The sequence below is a fragment of the Delphinapterus leucas genome, chromosome 2 (genome assembly GCF_059928025.1).
Source record: "Delphinapterus leucas isolate spDelLeu-1000000601 "Yukka" chromosome 2, BTC_Dleu_Yukka2, whole genome shotgun sequence".
In the NCBI taxonomy this organism is placed as follows: Eukaryota; Metazoa; Chordata; class Mammalia; order Artiodactyla; family Monodontidae; genus Delphinapterus; species Delphinapterus leucas.
Window position 1 is genome coordinate 39,767,455 of NC_143130.1, and position 16,844 is coordinate 39,784,298.

A 16,844-nucleotide genomic window follows, 5' to 3' on the forward strand; every position below is an offset into this window, starting at 1 on the left:
CACCTCCTAGGTGCCAGGCCTTATCCTAGTCACTATGGATACCACAGTGAATAGAACAGACTGAGTCCCTCCCCATGCAGTGCTGACATTCCACTAGGAGACAAATGGACACAAACAAGCAAATTCATGATATGTCAGGTAGTCATATAGCCTTTCTCAATAGGAGTTCAGTAGGAAATCATAAAATGGAACTACATTCTCAATTCTGAATCAAGTGAGAGTGCAAGCCCCGTGAATACAGGGGAGAAGTTTTACACAGAGGGAAGAGCAAGTAGAAAAGCCCTGAAACAGGGAAATGCTTCATGCATTCAAGGAACCCAAACCAGAGCAGAGGCAGTCACAGGAGATGGGGGTGGGAAGCAAATAATGGAGGGCCACTGTGAGGACTGACTTTCACTCTTAGATTGAAGGCTATAGGAGGACCTGGGGTAAAGGAGCGACATGCTCTGACTTTCACTGTAAAAGGATTACTCCTCTCTGCTGTCTATCATCAGGTAGTAAAATTATGAGGGACTTATTTTCTTCTTGAATGTTCCAAAATTTTCTAAACTGAATATATATTTTTCTTTTTTCTTTTTTTTTTTTTTTAAGGCTGCAGCACACGGCTTATGGGATTTTAGGTCCCCGACCAGGGATCGAACCTGGGCCCCGGCAGTGGAAGCTTCGAGTCCTAACCACTGGACTGCCAGGGAATGCCCCAATTTTTTTTTAATTTTTATTGGAATATAGTTGATTTACAATGTTGCATTAGTTTCAGGTGTACAGCAAAGTGAATGAGTTATACATATACGTATATCCATTCTTCTGTACATTCTTTTCCCATATAGGCCACTACAGAGTACTGAGTAGAGTTCTCTGTGCTATACAGTAGGTCCTTATTAGTTATCTATTTTATATATAATAGTGTGTATATGTCAATCTCAGTCTCCCAGTTTATCCCTCCTCCCCCACTCCCTTACCCCTGGTAGCCATACCATATTTTTTAAATGAAGGAAAAACAATCTTCCTAATCCTTTAAGACTGAGCCCAAATTCCACCTCCACTCAAAGCCCCCTGTACCAGTGCTAGGCCATGCTGTACCCTAGACCCTGGCCATCAGGACCACTGGGGTGGCCCCAGTGTTAGCAGTACCGGCCTACAGCAACTAATTTTCATGAAAGTTTCTTCTGCTCCCCTCACTTCTCTCCTGTCATGCAGGAACATGTCCCTTCGGACACTCTTGCCCCAAGTGCCTGCCTGGGTCCCACTCTTTCTCTCCATTAACTTAATTAATTCCTGGTAATTACAGTTTAGTGATGAACTGCTAAAAGACTGACCTCTCAAGGGGTGTAAATTTTTTTTTATTCTTTATACAGTTTTTTTAATTCTTTATACAGTTTTTGAAAATAAATTTTATTGACTGATTGATTGATTGTTGCACTGGGTCTTCGTTGCTGCGCGCGGGCTTTCTCTAGTTGAGGCAAGCAGGGGCCTGCTCTTCGTTGCGGTGCGCAGGCTTCTCATTGCGGTGGCTTCTCTTGTTGCAGAGCACAGGCTCTAGGCACACGGCCTTCAGTAGTTGTGGCACTCGGGATCAGTATTTGTGGCTCGTGGGCTCTAGAGCGCAGGCTCAGTAGTTGTGGTGCACAGACTTAGTTGCTCCACAGGATGTGGGATCTTCCCGGGCCAGGGCTCGAACCCGTGTCCCCTGCATTGGCAGGTGGATTCTTAACCACTGCGCCACCAAGGAAGTTCCAGGTGTAAATATTTTAAATGGGGACACTAAGTGGAAATGTAAACGTCTTAAGACTCAGAGGAATGCAGCTATAATGTTGGAACGACAGGCACTGGGGTGCCTAGTTTGTGGGTAGGTGGCTACCTTCTCCTAAAGGGTACAGGTGCTTAGAAAAGCAATGTCAAAGGGAGACAAGTGAAGTAATGAAAGATGAGATTATGTCATTGCCACCACCTCTCTCCTCCCAAATGGCCATTCAATCCGTTTTGGGTACCAGAGAATGTTCCCCAGAGGTAACCCCAGCCATCTCAGAGGGGTGACTTGTGTGAAAGTAACTACCACCATCAGAAAGAAAAGCCCCCTTAAGACACTTCTGGCCTGGAAGCAAATTGTTCTCCAATTGCTTTCAGTGGGGGAACTCCTTGAGGGCAAAGTTCATCTCACATGATTCTTTTATGCTCCACAGAGCATCCAGCTCTGTGTTGGGCCCAGGGTGGGCCTTTCATAAACAACTGTAGATAATTGATCATTGATGGCCCAGTTGTAAAAAGGCTCCAAAGGACTTTTTTTTCAAAGGATTTTAAATACACATAAGCATTCTAACTAAGAACAACAGTAGTATTAATCACACACCTAATATTTTTAAGGGCCTGAAGGTTTATAGCCTTAATGAAGTCTCAGACAGTGAAGCAGTTTTTACAACCTCAGCCAGTTCAGTTCAGGTCTGGAGAGTCTGTCTAACAAGGCAAAGGGAGAGAGCAGCCCTTGTCCACACACACCCGAGCCTCGGCTGGGCCAAGTCCCAGAAGAATCTGAACAGCTGCTTGCTGCCCACCCCTGGACTCCCTTCTCCTCCAAAAATGCCAAAGCTCTGCCTCAGAGGTGTTTTCGGGCCCTGGAATAGCCTTGAGAGGCTTGCAGTTACAATGGTCACCTTGAAGGTCACCTACCTTCAAGACCTCTCTCTCAGATCTCACTCTGCCCTTGGCTTGCTAAAGAACAACTTTAACTTCAGAACTGAATTGGCAGACAGGAGTAGAATGCCGTGAACTGCAGCAAACCAGGGGAATAAAAGTGGAGCCAGAATCCACTCCACTGGCTCACATTCAGCTCCAGCTTGCTAAGGGCAGTGTGGGTAAACATTCCTATGCCCAATGACTGGATGGATATAAGGATGAAGTAGCTCCCTGCCTCACTCCCAGGATGGGCTGAACCTCCAGTAGGAGGGAAATTCCAGGAATGTATGTGAGGTTCATACATAGGAACCCCTCTCTTTACCATCCCCCATGTCAATGTGTAGGAGACTAAGAGCGCTGTGGTCCATGGGAGAGGACCCAGGGCCATGCCCAAAAGAAGTGACTTCTTTAGAAGCATGCCCCCAAAAAACACCCAACAAATGAAGCTAGAAGCCAATTCATTCTGCTCATCAGCTCCTCCCAGATGGGTGCAGCTGTGGCTCCCTGAATTCAGGAACTATCCTGATCAAAGTTTCTAGCCTAAGTCACCTGCTAGGGAGAGCTGTCTTTACTGCACATCTACCAAAGGCAAGCCTCCTTGCCTACCAAGGAGGGATAGCCAGTTCCAACATCATACCTCTTCTAGAGGGACATTATGTCTGGGCAGTTTGAGTTTTTGCTTTAGGGCATTCAATGTTTGTCTCTAAAATTAAAAACAGATTTACCCATTGTTTTTGTAATGATGACATATAAGCTTATAGAAAATTCAAATGACAGGCAAAAATATAAAGAAAAAAGTAAAAACCACTCTAATCCCACCACTCAGAGGTAAGATCTGACATAAACTCTGTTCTGCAGAAGAAGTGAACCTATTCTGAGTTAAACCTAGGGTGTTGCTCTTGCTTTTCTGGAAAAGTCTATGGATTTAGTTTTCAGAAGACCCTTAATGCCACCCCTGAACTACTCGAAAAAATTTCAGGGGTCTCCAATATTTCTGGAGCTCACAAATGGACATTAACAAAGTCATAAAGACTCCCTGCCCCACACACATACTGACTTGAGGCCAGGAGTTCATCTGTTCAGCAGACATACCCCTTTTTTTCACTCAACATAGCATAAGTCTTTCTACAATCAATCACATAAACAGACATCATCATACTTTTTATCTCCTGGAGCATGTAAATGAGAGGAAGGGGGACACCATTACCTCTGGATACAATACCTTTAGAATCTGAAATGGAGTATGTGGGTAAATGTGACTTTACCCAAAGTCACACAGCAAACAGAGGACACCTATTCTCTGCTGATGGATTTGAGGAATGACTCTGTGGTGACACCAAACTCAAAAGGCGTTCATTAACTTTTCTTTCAGTCATAAAAAGGATCCAATGTGCCATTTCAACACATACATAAACACTTCCCACTGTCAAATAAAAATGAATGGTTGGTTGAAGTAGCACTTTTATCCCTAAAAACATTTCCCCAAATTAATAAGCTAGTGTATATCCCATCCTACACTCCTAAAGCATGAAGGGGGAGAACAATGGACCAGATGCCCACAAATGGAAATATACACAGACTGTGGGTACATGCAACTACTCCACCTCACAGGCATCAACACTAGGAACTCTCTCCTATTCAGGATGCTCCTATTTTTGTAGGAAAAGAAAAAGTTAAAACAAACGTATATAAAGACAGCGCTGGAGATAAACATCTAATAAAAACACTAAATATTAAAACAGTAGCTCTAGGGTATAAGATTTATCAGTTTTATTTCATTTGTATACCTATCTGAATTGCCTACATTTTCTACATGAATGCTCTTTAGAGTTTTAAAAGAAAAATAATTAATCCATAATCTAGGTTGGTCTATTTGGATTTTATTTTTTGCTGTAGAAAAATAGATTCAAAACTCTAGAGGGTCCACAACTCTTCTCAGTTTTGTGGAAGCAGAAGGAAGTGTTAAGACGAAGCTCAAACCTCATGAAGATTGCAATCCAACAGGAAAGCTCACCATGACCACGCTGAATAGAGGGCAAGAATTATTACCTTCTTTTCTGTCTCCAATGTGTAGGGAAGATGAAAATCCTAAATCAATCTCTCCTTCAAGTGCAACCAAAAGAAACCATCCCTGCCCCACCTCTTCCAAGAGTTCACAGACCTCTACTCTCCGAACAATTTCCAGTGCATCTGTCCACAACCACCCCTTGGCCACAAAATTACCCACACCACTTGGTATCTGCATACCTTTTCCAATACTTTATCTCTAAAAAAGTTATTCCTCCTTTTCCTTAAGTCTCACAAACACAGGATCCCACCCAAACAGTACAGAATCATTCATTCTATCAATTAAATAATCATTGTTAACTATACTGTATAGAGCTTGAGGAAAGATTATGTTAACAAAAAGGGTTAGTTTTCATGGAGCCTGAGAAAAACAAACGGGAATTGAGGAGCAAGAGTTTGTTAGTCTGTCCCAGCCCTGGCCAGAAGTCAGGGAGTGGGGGTGGGGAGGGCCATGGCCAGAGGAGAGAAACATCTGTCATTCTGCAGTTTCATTTCTCAAGGCTAGTTAATACCCTGAGTTTATGCATCAGTCTCTTCCAAGTTTGGTTAATCAGCCTCCCTGGATCCAATCAGCTCTGCGTGCCCTACAAACTGAATTTCAGGTTTATGAAACTGAGAACAAGATCCTGAAGCACAGAGATCCCACCAAACTAAAGTCACCTCCCAGGATGACATCTGTCTCCACTCTCTAACAGCAACACCCATCACGTGATATGTATTTGATGCACCCAATAGTCTCTGATATGTCCCTGTGACTTACAGAATTAAATCCAAACTTGGCCTGCCTTTCACAAGCCCAAATCAGCTTCCCAGCCTCATCCCTGGACAAGCCAAGTCTCTCATGGCTCCATGCTTTCACACATGACTCTCTCTTCATAGGCTGCCCTTTGCCCAGTCTTGCTTGCCTGCAAAACTTCTGTTCTTCCTCTAAAGCCCAGTTCAGAAGTCACCTCGCCCTAAAGCCTTCCCTACTTCCCCAGGCATTTAGTTCTTACTGCCCCCAACTGTAGTTCTCTAACTACAAAGGCTTTAGAGAATTTGTTAAATACATTGTAGCTCATTCTTTTAATTATCTGACCTCCCCTGGATACCCTGAGCTTCTTGAGGCAAGGAACTCACATTGTATCCATAAGCCCTAGCACAGTGTCAAGACTGAAATAAGAGATCAACCTTGAAGGACTGATCACATGGAACATTGGCATTAAGTTATTTAGAGGGAAAGAGTCTCACAATATTCAAGAATTAAATTGTCTATATACTTAATCTCATCCAAAATGACAATAGGGCACGGAGGCAGTATGGGTGTTTTAAAATTTTAAGTAATAACAGCAGCTAACATTTGTACTAAGTTAATTTGATCAGCACAACAACCCTAGGAGGTAGATACATTTTTCTGCATTTAAGCTGAGAAAAGCTTGAGGCTTTTCCAAACAGGAAACTGAGGCACGAGAGGGTTTAAATAACTCAAAATCATTCAGTTAGTAAGTGGCAAAAGCAAGACACAAACTCAGTAGTCTGGCTCCAGAGCCAGTGCGCTCTGGAATCAGGAAGATCTAGGTTTTAATACAGATTATGTTACAAATATGGCTTTGGATAAGTCATCTAACTCCTCCGAGCTTGTATATGTAAAGGGGGCAGGACAACCCCTTTCTCTTAGAGTGCAGGGAGGATTAAGTTAAATATGATAATGTTTGCAAAAGTCTCTAAAATGGATTCTCCCACCTAACAGGCATTGCATAAATGTTCATTTATTTTCCTTTCCCTTCATAAAAGCTGGGCAAAATAGTCTCTCTGAGGAAAAGGATCCTCCCCCAGACTGCGTGAGGCTTTTCGAAGCAGATCAAGTAGTGTGGCCACTCAACACAGAAAGCCTTGCCTTACCTGTTTATCTCTGTCCATACCAGAGTCCTTTCAAAATGTAAATATCATAATGTCACTCACTTAAAACCTTTCAAAGGTTCCTAATTACACCGGGGATACAATCCAAACTAAGGAGGGAAGGCATTCAGTCCCCAAGGTCCCCAGTGATCTGACACACCTCGCTATAAACTTATCTCCCCTCTCCTTTTCCCCCTCCAGCCATACAGGCCTCTTTCACTTCCTCCAACTTGCCAAGCTCTCTGCTGCTCCACACATGGTTAACTCTTCACCCTCCTTCAGGTCTCAGCCTAAATGTCACTTCCTCAAGGGAAGCCTTCCCTGAGCCCCCAACCCAAATCAAGGCCCATATCTCTTACCACTCTCTTCACCTTTCTTTCCTTGTATTCATCACAGTCTGAAATGATTAGTTTACCACTTCCTTCAAAGTTTTATTCAAAAGACACCTTCTCAGAAGGCCTTTCCAGACCACTCAAATATAAATTCAGTCCCTACCCAATAACTCATATCCTCCTTCCCTATCTTCTTTTTCTCATTAGCACTTATTAACAGACTATATTTTTATTATATATTTTATTGTCTGGCCCCTTAGAATGAAAGCTCCACAAGGGCAGTTATTTTTGCTTGCTTTCTTCACAACATCTAACAATGGCTGGCACATATTGGTTGACAAATATCTGTTGTTGAATGAAATTTCAAGATTATTTATTATCGGGCCTTCTCACTGGTCTATGAGCTCAAGCTAAAACACGTCTTTCTGGTTTCCCACTGTACTCCCAACACCTAGTCCAGTGCCTAGCACATAATAAGTGCTCAGTAAAATTTTACTAAATGAATCAAAGCCATGACCAGTGGAAAAATTGGAAAATGGTCAAAATATGTGTTAGCACCTTGCTTCCTCTTCTCTTTCACTGTATAATATACCTGTGAGTTTGAGGAAACAGACCCCTGAAATCCCACCAAGCACCTGCCAGGCATCTATCTGTCCACATCCTGTATCCTCAGCCACACTGTACACACCAACAGAGGCACTGTACAGGCCCTCCAGAACACAGAGCTGAAGGCAAGTGAGCCAACCCTAAGCCAAATACCATCTTACCCCAAGTCCCATTCTCTGACTGCCAGTCCTATTCTAGGCTAGTCCTGGGTGCCAGACATGCTGCCCTGGGTGGGCCCGTGGATTTATTCCAATCTAGGATTTTTAATGCCACCTCTGGCCTACTCAAAAAAGAAAACAAAAAGTTAAAAATCCCTGAGCAGCTCGAATAATCCTGGGGTTCTCAGAAGCAGACATACCTAAGGTCGTACGGACCCCTCCCCCTCACATGCGCTGATCCAAGGCCAGGAGGCCATCTGTCCAGCAGACGCTCCCCGTCCTCCCTCGGGTCACATTGAGCCTTTCCCCTCCGGGTTGGCAGGAAGAGCCCCTGTAGAAAGACAATCTCCACCCTGATCAACAGGCCTGGTCACCCCCTGGGCCCCCAACTCTGGAGCAGGAATACCCGTCTGCTCCCGAAAAAACCTCCCCCAGGGTCAGAACTTGGGCGGAGGTGGGGGGAAGGACTGAGGGGCGCCAAATAAGGTCGATCCCCCAAGTGTCTGTCCCGTGACGACACCAGCTCTTCGGCGACCGGGACAGTCCAGCTGACAGGGCGCCCCAGCGGGGGAAAGCGGCACCGTTATCCATGCCTGGGCGGGGGGCCGCGGGCCGACGCCGAGGGCGGCCGCCCGTCCCGCGCCGGGAGGACAGCAGCGTGCCCGCCCGGCGGGGTAGCGGTGGCTCGGGGTGGCGGAAGGGGCAGGCTGCCCGTCCGCCGGGGGCGGGGTGGGGTGGCGGCCGGGGCCCGCCAGGCGGCGGTCAGGGGAAGTGGCTGCCGCCTCAGGCGGCGAGCAGGGTCCGCCTGGCTGCAGGGCCGGGCCGCGGTGCGGGCGCGGGATCGGCCTCGGCCCTGGCTCCGCTCAGCCCCCAGCTCGGGCTGGAGCGGCCTCGGCGGCGGCCCCGGCCCACAAGCCCCGCCCGGCCCGGCCCGCGGGGGGCGCTTACCTGGCGGCGGCGGCGGCTGCAGGCCCCAGGCTCGGCCGCGCGCGTCCCCAGCGCCGGCTGCGGGAGCCACAACATGGCGACGGCGGTGGCGGGCGGGGCTGCGGCTCCAGGGGCGGAGCGGGGGCGGGAGCCGGCCTGGCGGCGGGACCTGGCTGGGGCCGCGGGCGGGGGTTGGGTGGGGGGGGGCAAGCGGAAGGCGGCTCGGACCTGGGCACCCGCCCAGGGCGGTGCGGCTGAGGGGCTGACCCGGACTGGGCCCGGCTTCTCGCCTCTCGCCTACCGTCTACCGCCTCCCGCCCCAGGCGGGCTGCGCGGCACCGACCCGGCGGTGGCGACAGCGACGGGCTGGGCGGGGCGGGGGCGGTGCCGGGCAGAGCTGGACCCTAGACCTCGCAGACCCAGGCCCTGCCCCCGCCCTCGCCTGACCCGTCTGCCCCGCCGAGCGCCCGGCGCGATTCCGGCCCGGCGGCCGCTCCCTGCGACCTGGGCCTCTCGTTCTCTGACCGGCCTCCAGGGCAGGGGCCTTCGGTCAGGGCCGAGGTCCCCACTAGAGGGCCACGATCTGCCTACGCGGCTGTCTCGCCCCAGCGGACAGCGAGCGCCTCTGGAGCCGGCACGGCGTCCTCTTCCCTCAGATCTGGCACCTAGTGGGGCCTAGTAGGCTGTTAAGTGAAAGGTAGCAGAGGTGGCGTGGGCCTGGCACTTAGTAGGTGCGCCCTAAATGTTCGGTCATCGCTGGATCTAGGGACTTGCAAGCAGGCCTGGAGGTGCGGGGCGCTCTGACATGTTGTCTCTGGGGTGACCGTGAGACCCGCGGCGAACAGAGTTGGAGGCCTGGCAACGGGTGCCTCCCAGGGGTAGACTGCAACATCTCTGAGTTACAGGGGAAGCTATGACTGCGAGGTGAGAACTTGGAGAGACGGGCAGATGGCCAGGGCAGGACCTTCCAAGAACCTAGAGTACCTGGAAACTGGTGGCGTTAAGGTGGCAACTAGGTTGAGGGTGTGAGAGCACGGAGATGAGGCCCTGGTGTCTGGCAGTGAGCACCCACTGCTAACCACGGAGAAATGCCCTCTGAAGAACCGGGAAAGAGACGCCAATTTGCTCGAGGGGTGCAACTGATTTTCAGCCAGGGCCTGCCGTGGGCCAGGCTCTAAGCTGAGTTGACCACTTGGGTAGGGGGTGTGTGGTAGTGAAGCAATGAAGGCAGTAAAGGGTGATGATTCCAGAAGTTTGGCAGGGAGAGGGGGAAAAGAGTAAGCCTATAGCTCCAGGGGTAGTAAGAGTAAAAGAGAGAGGTGATTTTTATTTTTATTTTGTTTTTATTTTTTTTGCGGTACGCGGGCCTCTCATTGCTGTGGCCTCTCCCGTTGCGGAGCACAGGCTCCGGATGCGCAGGCTCAGCGGCCATGGCTCACGGGCCCAGCCGCTCCGCGGCGTGTGGGATCCTCCCGGACCGGGGCACGAACCCATGTCTCCTGAATTGGCAGGCGGACTCTCAACCACTGCGCCACCAGGGAGGCCCTATTTTTATTTTTTCCTATTTGAGGACGAGCTCTCAAAGGAGCTGAGAGGGGAGAATAAAAGATAAGGGATAGGATAATTAATGATGCGTGATCTCAGAAAAGAAAAAGGAAATAGGGCTGGAGAAGGGGGAGGAAGAAATCAGAGAAGAGGCACACCTCTTCCTGCTAGATTTAAAGGATACACAAAGATAGAAATATTTTGAGGTGGGGAGGCATGCATACTCAGCCCTGCATGTTTCCATGGGCCAGCTGCCTGGATGACCCCCAAAGTCAACCATAATTCTGCTGCGGGGTCACTGCCCTTTACAATTTAAGTGCAATTGGCTCAAACCCCTATTCCACTTAGAGTGGGAAATGCAGCATACCTGCCAACATTTCCAAAGATTCACGGGAGAACTTAACATTTCTTCAAATTATCACTGGCCCCAATTTCTTATTTCCAAAATTATACTCCATTGTGCTCTTTTAGGAAATTTGTCACTATTCCCTGGATACTACCCCATGTATATTCCCCCCAAATACGGTACCATGCTTGTGAAAACAAGCAAAATGCCCAGTGTTATATAATTGTTAAATTATAGTTTATTTGTAACCATTAAAAATCATGTTGAACACAACATTGTAAAATCAACTATACTCCGATATAAAATTTAAAAAATCATGTTGAAGAAAAAGATTAATGACATGGTGTATACTTGTAATTAAAAAGCACATCATAGGGGCTTCCCTGGTGGCGCAGTGGTTGAGAGTCCGCCTGCCGATGCAGGGGACACGGGTTCGTGCCCCGGTCCGGGAGGATCCCACATACCGCGGAGCGGCTGGGCCCGTGAGCCATGGCTGCTGAGCCTGCGCGTCCGGAGCCTGTGCTCCGCAACGGGAGAGGCCACGGCAGTGAGACGCCTGCGTACCGCAAAAAAAAAAAAAAAAAAGCACATCGTAAGATGATGGGATACCGAGACTTCCCTGGTGGTCCAGTGGGTAAGACTCTGTGTTCCCAATGCAGGGGGCACGGGTTCAATCTCTGGTCAGGGAACTAGATCCCACATGCATGCCACAACTAGGAGTCCACATGCCGCAGCCAAAACTAACTAAATAAATAAATACTTTTTTAAAAGATATGATACCAGCTTGTAATATATAAATATACATAAATGTGTATCACACAAAGACTTTTTTTACATTTATTTGCATTGGGTTTATTGGATAACACCATATTGAATATCTTTCATCCCAGAATCTGCTTATTTTTTTAAATTGAAATATAGTTGCTGTACAATATTATACAAGTTACAAGTGTACAATATAGTGATTCACAATTTTTAAAGGTTATACTCCATTTATAATTATTATAAAATATTGGCTATATTCCCCATACTGTGCAATATATCCTTGTCACTTATTTTATACCTAATAGTTTGTACCTATTATTCCCCTACCCCAATATTGCCCCTTCCCTTCAAATTTTTTAAAATGCAAGGTGGAGAGCAGGGTAGAATATAATTCCATTTTTTATAAAAATTATATATATAATTAATATTTACACACATATATATTTGCTTATCCAAGCATAGCACATATCTGATGGACACAAATGAGATTGGGTAGGGAAACTAGATGGCTGGGGGACAGGAGCATGAGGGATACCTTTTATCACCGTATGCCCTTTTGTGCCCTTTGAATTTTATACTATGTGCTTTACCAATAAAGAACAAATAAATGCAATTTAATTTTTTTTTAACGCATATACTTTTTTAGTAGTGTTCTGGATCGCCAGGTATAAACAGGAAAATAAAGCAGGGCTCTGGACAGCAGACCTAGCTATTTCTTCTTTTTTTTTTTTTTTTTAATTATTTATTTATTTATTTTTGGCTGCGTTGGGTCTTTGTTGCTGCGCGCAGGCTGTCTCTAGTTGTGGCGAGCAGGGGCTACTCTTTGTTGTGGTGCGCGGGCTTCTCTTTGCAGTGGCTTCTCTTTGTTGCGGAGCACAGGCCCTAGAGCGCGCGGGCTTCAGCAGTTGTGGCACGTGGGCTCAGTAGTTGTGGTTCACAGGCTCTAGAGCACAGGCTCAGTAGTTGTGGCACACGGGCTTAGTTGCTCCGCGGCATGTGGGATCTTCCCAGACCGGGGCTTGAATCCGTGTCCCGTGCATTGGCAGGTGGATTCTTAACCACTGTGCCACCAGGGAAGTCCCAGACCTAGCTATTTCCAAAGTCCCCTCCTGTGCCCAGAGGCTGCATGGTGTCCATCAAAGAGCATCACAGAGGGAATCAGGAGACTTGGCTTCAAGTCCAGCCTCTGTTACCAACTCTCTGTGCTGCCCTGGACCGGTCACCTCATCTCTCTGATCATCCCTTTCCTCTTCGGTAAAATGGAGGCAATAGTACTTTTGAGCTACGTAATATAAAATAATATCACACATAGATTTTTAAATGGTATTTTTATTTTCTTCTGTGACTTCTTATTTTCTTATTTTTACAGTAGTACATTAATATTTACCTTGAAATCAGGAAAAATGATATTTTAAAGTGTATTTTTATGAAAGGTATTTTTAAAGATATTTATGGAATTCAGAAGAAAGATATTAGGAATCAGGAAAGGAAATTGGAAATGGATATTTGAAGGATGGATGGGACTTTGACAAGCAGAGATGAGCTAGTTGAGGAGGCTGCCCTTTGCAGAAGGAACAGTACAATGATACAGAATGAGAAGTTCAGCAAACACCAAGAGGTCAGTTTGGTTGGAGCACAGATTCATGTGGAAGAAATTGAGGTGAATCAGTCTGGACAAGTAGGGCAATAGTCCTGAATGCCAAGTTGAACCCTTTGTAATTTGACAGCTGGGAGAACCCTGGAGCTTGAACTGTGCAGGTGATAAATTTTAAAATAAATGTTCCTGTATCCTCTTCCTTAATGAGATTCTAGATCTTAACCCTTCTACCCTAATGATATCTGGGCATCTGATTGACTCAGAGTGAAGCGGTAGGGGCAAAAGTTTTTGCATTCCCTTTTCACAGAGTGAGAACTGGCCCTTGCTTCTCTGGTTATTCGTTACTACAATTTTTATTCACAAGGCAGAAGTTTCAGAGAACAAATTAGCAAAGAGTGAAAATGAAAGGAAGAAGAAATGTGCATTTTAAACCAATGCTTGCAAAAACTTTTTTGTTTTTTTACAACTTTCTATGAGGTCAGCTTTTTCTTAGATTCCATATATAAGTGAAATCACACAGTATTTGTCTTTCTCTGATTTATTTCACTTAGCATAATGTCCTCAAGATCCATCCATGTTTTCAAAAATGGCATGATTTCCTTCTTTTCTATGGCTGAATAATATTCTTTGCGCTCTTTCTGACTCTGAACCTCCATAAGAAATATATTCCACATCTCAACGCAGAATATATACACATGTGCACACAGACACACACACCTCTGAAACAAAACATTTCATGAAATATTACCATTGTATGCAATACACTCTGATATTTTCAACTTTATTATTTTTATTTCTTCTTAAATACTGGTCATTGATCTTATGACCCATTATAGGGCTCCAAAATGCCTTAAAGGACATTGAAAAAAGGCTAGACTATTATTCCTTATGTTTGCAGTTCTCATTTAAATATCCATACAGGCAGTGACCTTAAGTTTGCCATGTTTACATGTCCCAGAAAGCCTCAGGACAGGCAAGACTCTCTCAGGATGCGGTGGGGGAGAGAATAGAAGGATTGGCAGGAGCCATGTTTGAGTTTCTCTTCCCTTCTCAGTAAATATTTCCTGATTTCAATATTTCTCAGGAGGCATAAATGTTTTCTCCTTTGTCTAGCTTGAGATACAGACTGAACTTCAAACAAGATTAGACTACTGCCTGCAGACTACCAGAGACAACTATTTATTTGAATGAACAGAATCATGGACTAAAATAAAAGGGAAATAATATGTCTGGATTGTGGCAACACATAGAAGCCATCTGATCCAACGCTGTTGGAGTACTACAGGGACAGTAAATTTTATCCCTTACTTAGAAGTTTGGAACCAGTGAAAAGCTGAAAATATCAACTTTATTACCAATAAAGCTGAGCTGAAGAATGTTCTGGTTGATGACCAATAGTCTTTTTACTATTCTTTGAATTAAAATATTCTCCCCCAAAACTCCAACCTACAACTTGCAGAGGTCTAGCAACTTTAACCATGTATGATTAGAGAAGACTGCCCTCTCTATAAGGGCAAGCAGATCCAAATTCACCAATTAGGTAGGTCACCTGGAAGAACCAGGACAAGTTCTCCTACCTGACTTCCTATGGGGGGAAAAAAAAAAAAAGAATGGGGAGTAAGGATTTATCCCTGCCCAAACAAATTGGATCTAGCCCAGTAGTTGGTCAGTTAATTGGAAAAGTATATTAAAGCAGTGAATTATAAAAAGTGACAAATACAAACCTTAATATTTCATTTTCATTTCAAACCTATAAGGAATACCCACTTGCGAATCTTTTGATGTGAGGTCAAAACTTTTATGTGAGCAACAGTGGCGATTAGAATTCTTGAGTTGTCTTTCTTACACAATTCATATCCATGATATATTTTCTATGCTTTCCAATTCGTTTTTTTAAAGTTGACTGAGGGGGACTTCCCTGGCGGTCCAACGGTTAAGACTCCACACTGCCACTGCAGGGGCCACAGGTTTGATCCCTGGTCCAAGAACTAAGATCCCACATGCCCCACAGCATGGCCAAAAATTAAAAATTAAAAAAATAAAGTTGACTGAGGACTTAGAGCTTCTTGCAAAGCAATATAACTAGAGACTCCCTCTTAAAAAAAAAAAATTCCTTCTTAATTCTCTCACTCACGTCTGGTTTGACAGTAATTTTCAACTGGTCTCTATCTAATATTTCCAAAACATTCAACTGACACTTCATAGAAACAACTCTTTCTTTTTCATGCTTATGTGTCATCAGTTTATGTAATTTTAATTAAATTAATTATACTCTGGCAAACAGCTGTCATAAGCAATTTTGGGATCAAACACAACAGATTCTTATTAGGCATCTAACAAAACTGGTAGGAAGAAGTATGTAGATATTCCAGAGATGGACTCACTAATCCAAAGCATTTAGCAGGCTTGGGCATTAGTCAATATGTTTATTTGGAGGGAATGGAAAGTGTTGATTCCAGAGAGTTCATTAAAACAAAACCGGTTAATGCTCATATACTAGTATAACCAACTCTGGGTGCATATATCTTAACATTCTTCTTCCATTATGTATACACTTTATAAATGTTTACTGATACTCAGGATAGTGCCAGGCACTATTCTAGGCCCTGAAGAAGCACAGCTCACTGAAAAGGAAGAAAGTGGTATGTAAACAGGATGAAGAGGCAGGATGGAGAAGGAGGAATGTTAAGGAGCAAATCCCTTTACCTTCTCTCTACTCCATCCCTTCAAAATCACTGTCCCTCCATTCCCACTTAGCTAAAAAATGGCTTTAAATATCTTAGGATTGGCATGGCTATCACAGAAATCCCCATGGTAATACCACAATACCACCTACTACATTAACAGTATATATGTATATATATATATATATATATACATATATATATGTATATATATACATATATATACGATACATATATATATATATATATATATATATACACACCTTATGTACTTTCCAGTGCTAATGAGATGATGCAATTGGTCCATTCAGAGAAAGCTGTGGCAATGGGAATTGGTATAATTCTCTTAAAAAGCAATTTGACAGTACTTGCAAAGAGCCTTAATAGAGATGTGACTCTCTTTTGACTCATCAGTACCACTCCTAGAAACTTTTCCTTAAGAAAAAGTCCTTCCTCCTTTTCACAAAGATGACACCAAAGGCAAAGAAGGAAGCCCCTGCCTCTCCCAAAGCCGAAGCCAAAGCAAAGGCTTTGAAGACCAAGAAAGCAGAGTTGAAATGTGTCCACGGCCAGAAAAAAAAAAAAAAACATTCACCTGTCACCCAGCTTGCCACAGCCCAAAGCACTGAGGCTCAGGAGGCAGCCCAAATATCCTGCAAAGAGCACCCCTAGGATAAACAAGCTTGACCACTATGCCATCATCAAGTTCCCCCTCACCGCCAAGTCAGCCATGAAGAAGACAGAAGACAGCACACTTGTGGTCCTTGTGGATGGCAAGGCCAATAAGCATCAAATTAAACAGGCTATGAAGAAGCTCTATGACATTGACATGGCCAAGGTGGACAACTTGACCAGGTCTGATGGAAAAAAGAAGGCATATGTTCGCCTGGCTCCTGACTATGATGCTTTGGATGTTGCCAACAAAATTGGGATCACCTAAACTGAGTCCAGCTGGCTAATTCTAAATATAAAAGTTTTCACACAAAAAAAAAGAAGAAGAAGAAGAGAGAAAGAAAGAAAGAGGGCTTCCCTGGTGGCGCAGTGGTTGAGAGTCCGCCTGCCGATGCAGGGAACACGGGTTCGTGCCCCGCTCCGGGAAGATCCCACATGCCGCGGAGTGGCTGGGCCCGTGAGCCATGGCCGCTGAGCCTGCGCGTCCAGAGCCTGTGCTCCGCAATGGGAGAGGCCACAACAGTGAGAGGCCCGTGTACTGCAAAAAAAAAAAGGAAAAAAGAAAGAAAGAAAGAGAGAGAGAGAGAAAGAAAGAAA

The 16,844-nt window shown here is 45.3% G+C and overlaps 1 protein-coding gene and 1 pseudogene across 8 annotated transcripts in view; one reads left to right on the plus strand and one right to left on the minus strand.

Annotated features, from left to right (window-relative positions):
- Positions 1–9,146, minus strand: part of ZNF592 (zinc finger protein 592) — a 59,706-nt gene extending 50,560 nt beyond the window's left edge. For 2 of the 8 annotated variants that reach the window (XM_089906747.1, XM_089906736.1), the window contains exon 1: positions 8,660–8,748. Coding sequence is in view for 1 of the 8 variants with exons in the window: in XM_089906750.1 (XP_089762876.1) it covers positions 7,912–8,042; positions 8,660–8,734 (206 nt within the window). In the remaining 7 variants the exon portion in view is untranslated. Of the gene's footprint in view, positions 1–7,911; positions 8,043–8,659 lie in introns of those variants that run through there. The other 6 variants (XM_089906749.1, XM_022563962.3, XR_016392002.1 and 3 more) reach the window with 5 other exon arrangements.
- Positions 9,147–15,944: 6,798 nt separating this feature from the next.
- On the plus strand, positions 15,945–16,559 carry LOC111169682 (large ribosomal subunit protein uL23 pseudogene; annotated as a pseudogene).
- The last annotated feature ends 285 nt before the right edge of the window (positions 16,560–16,844 follow it).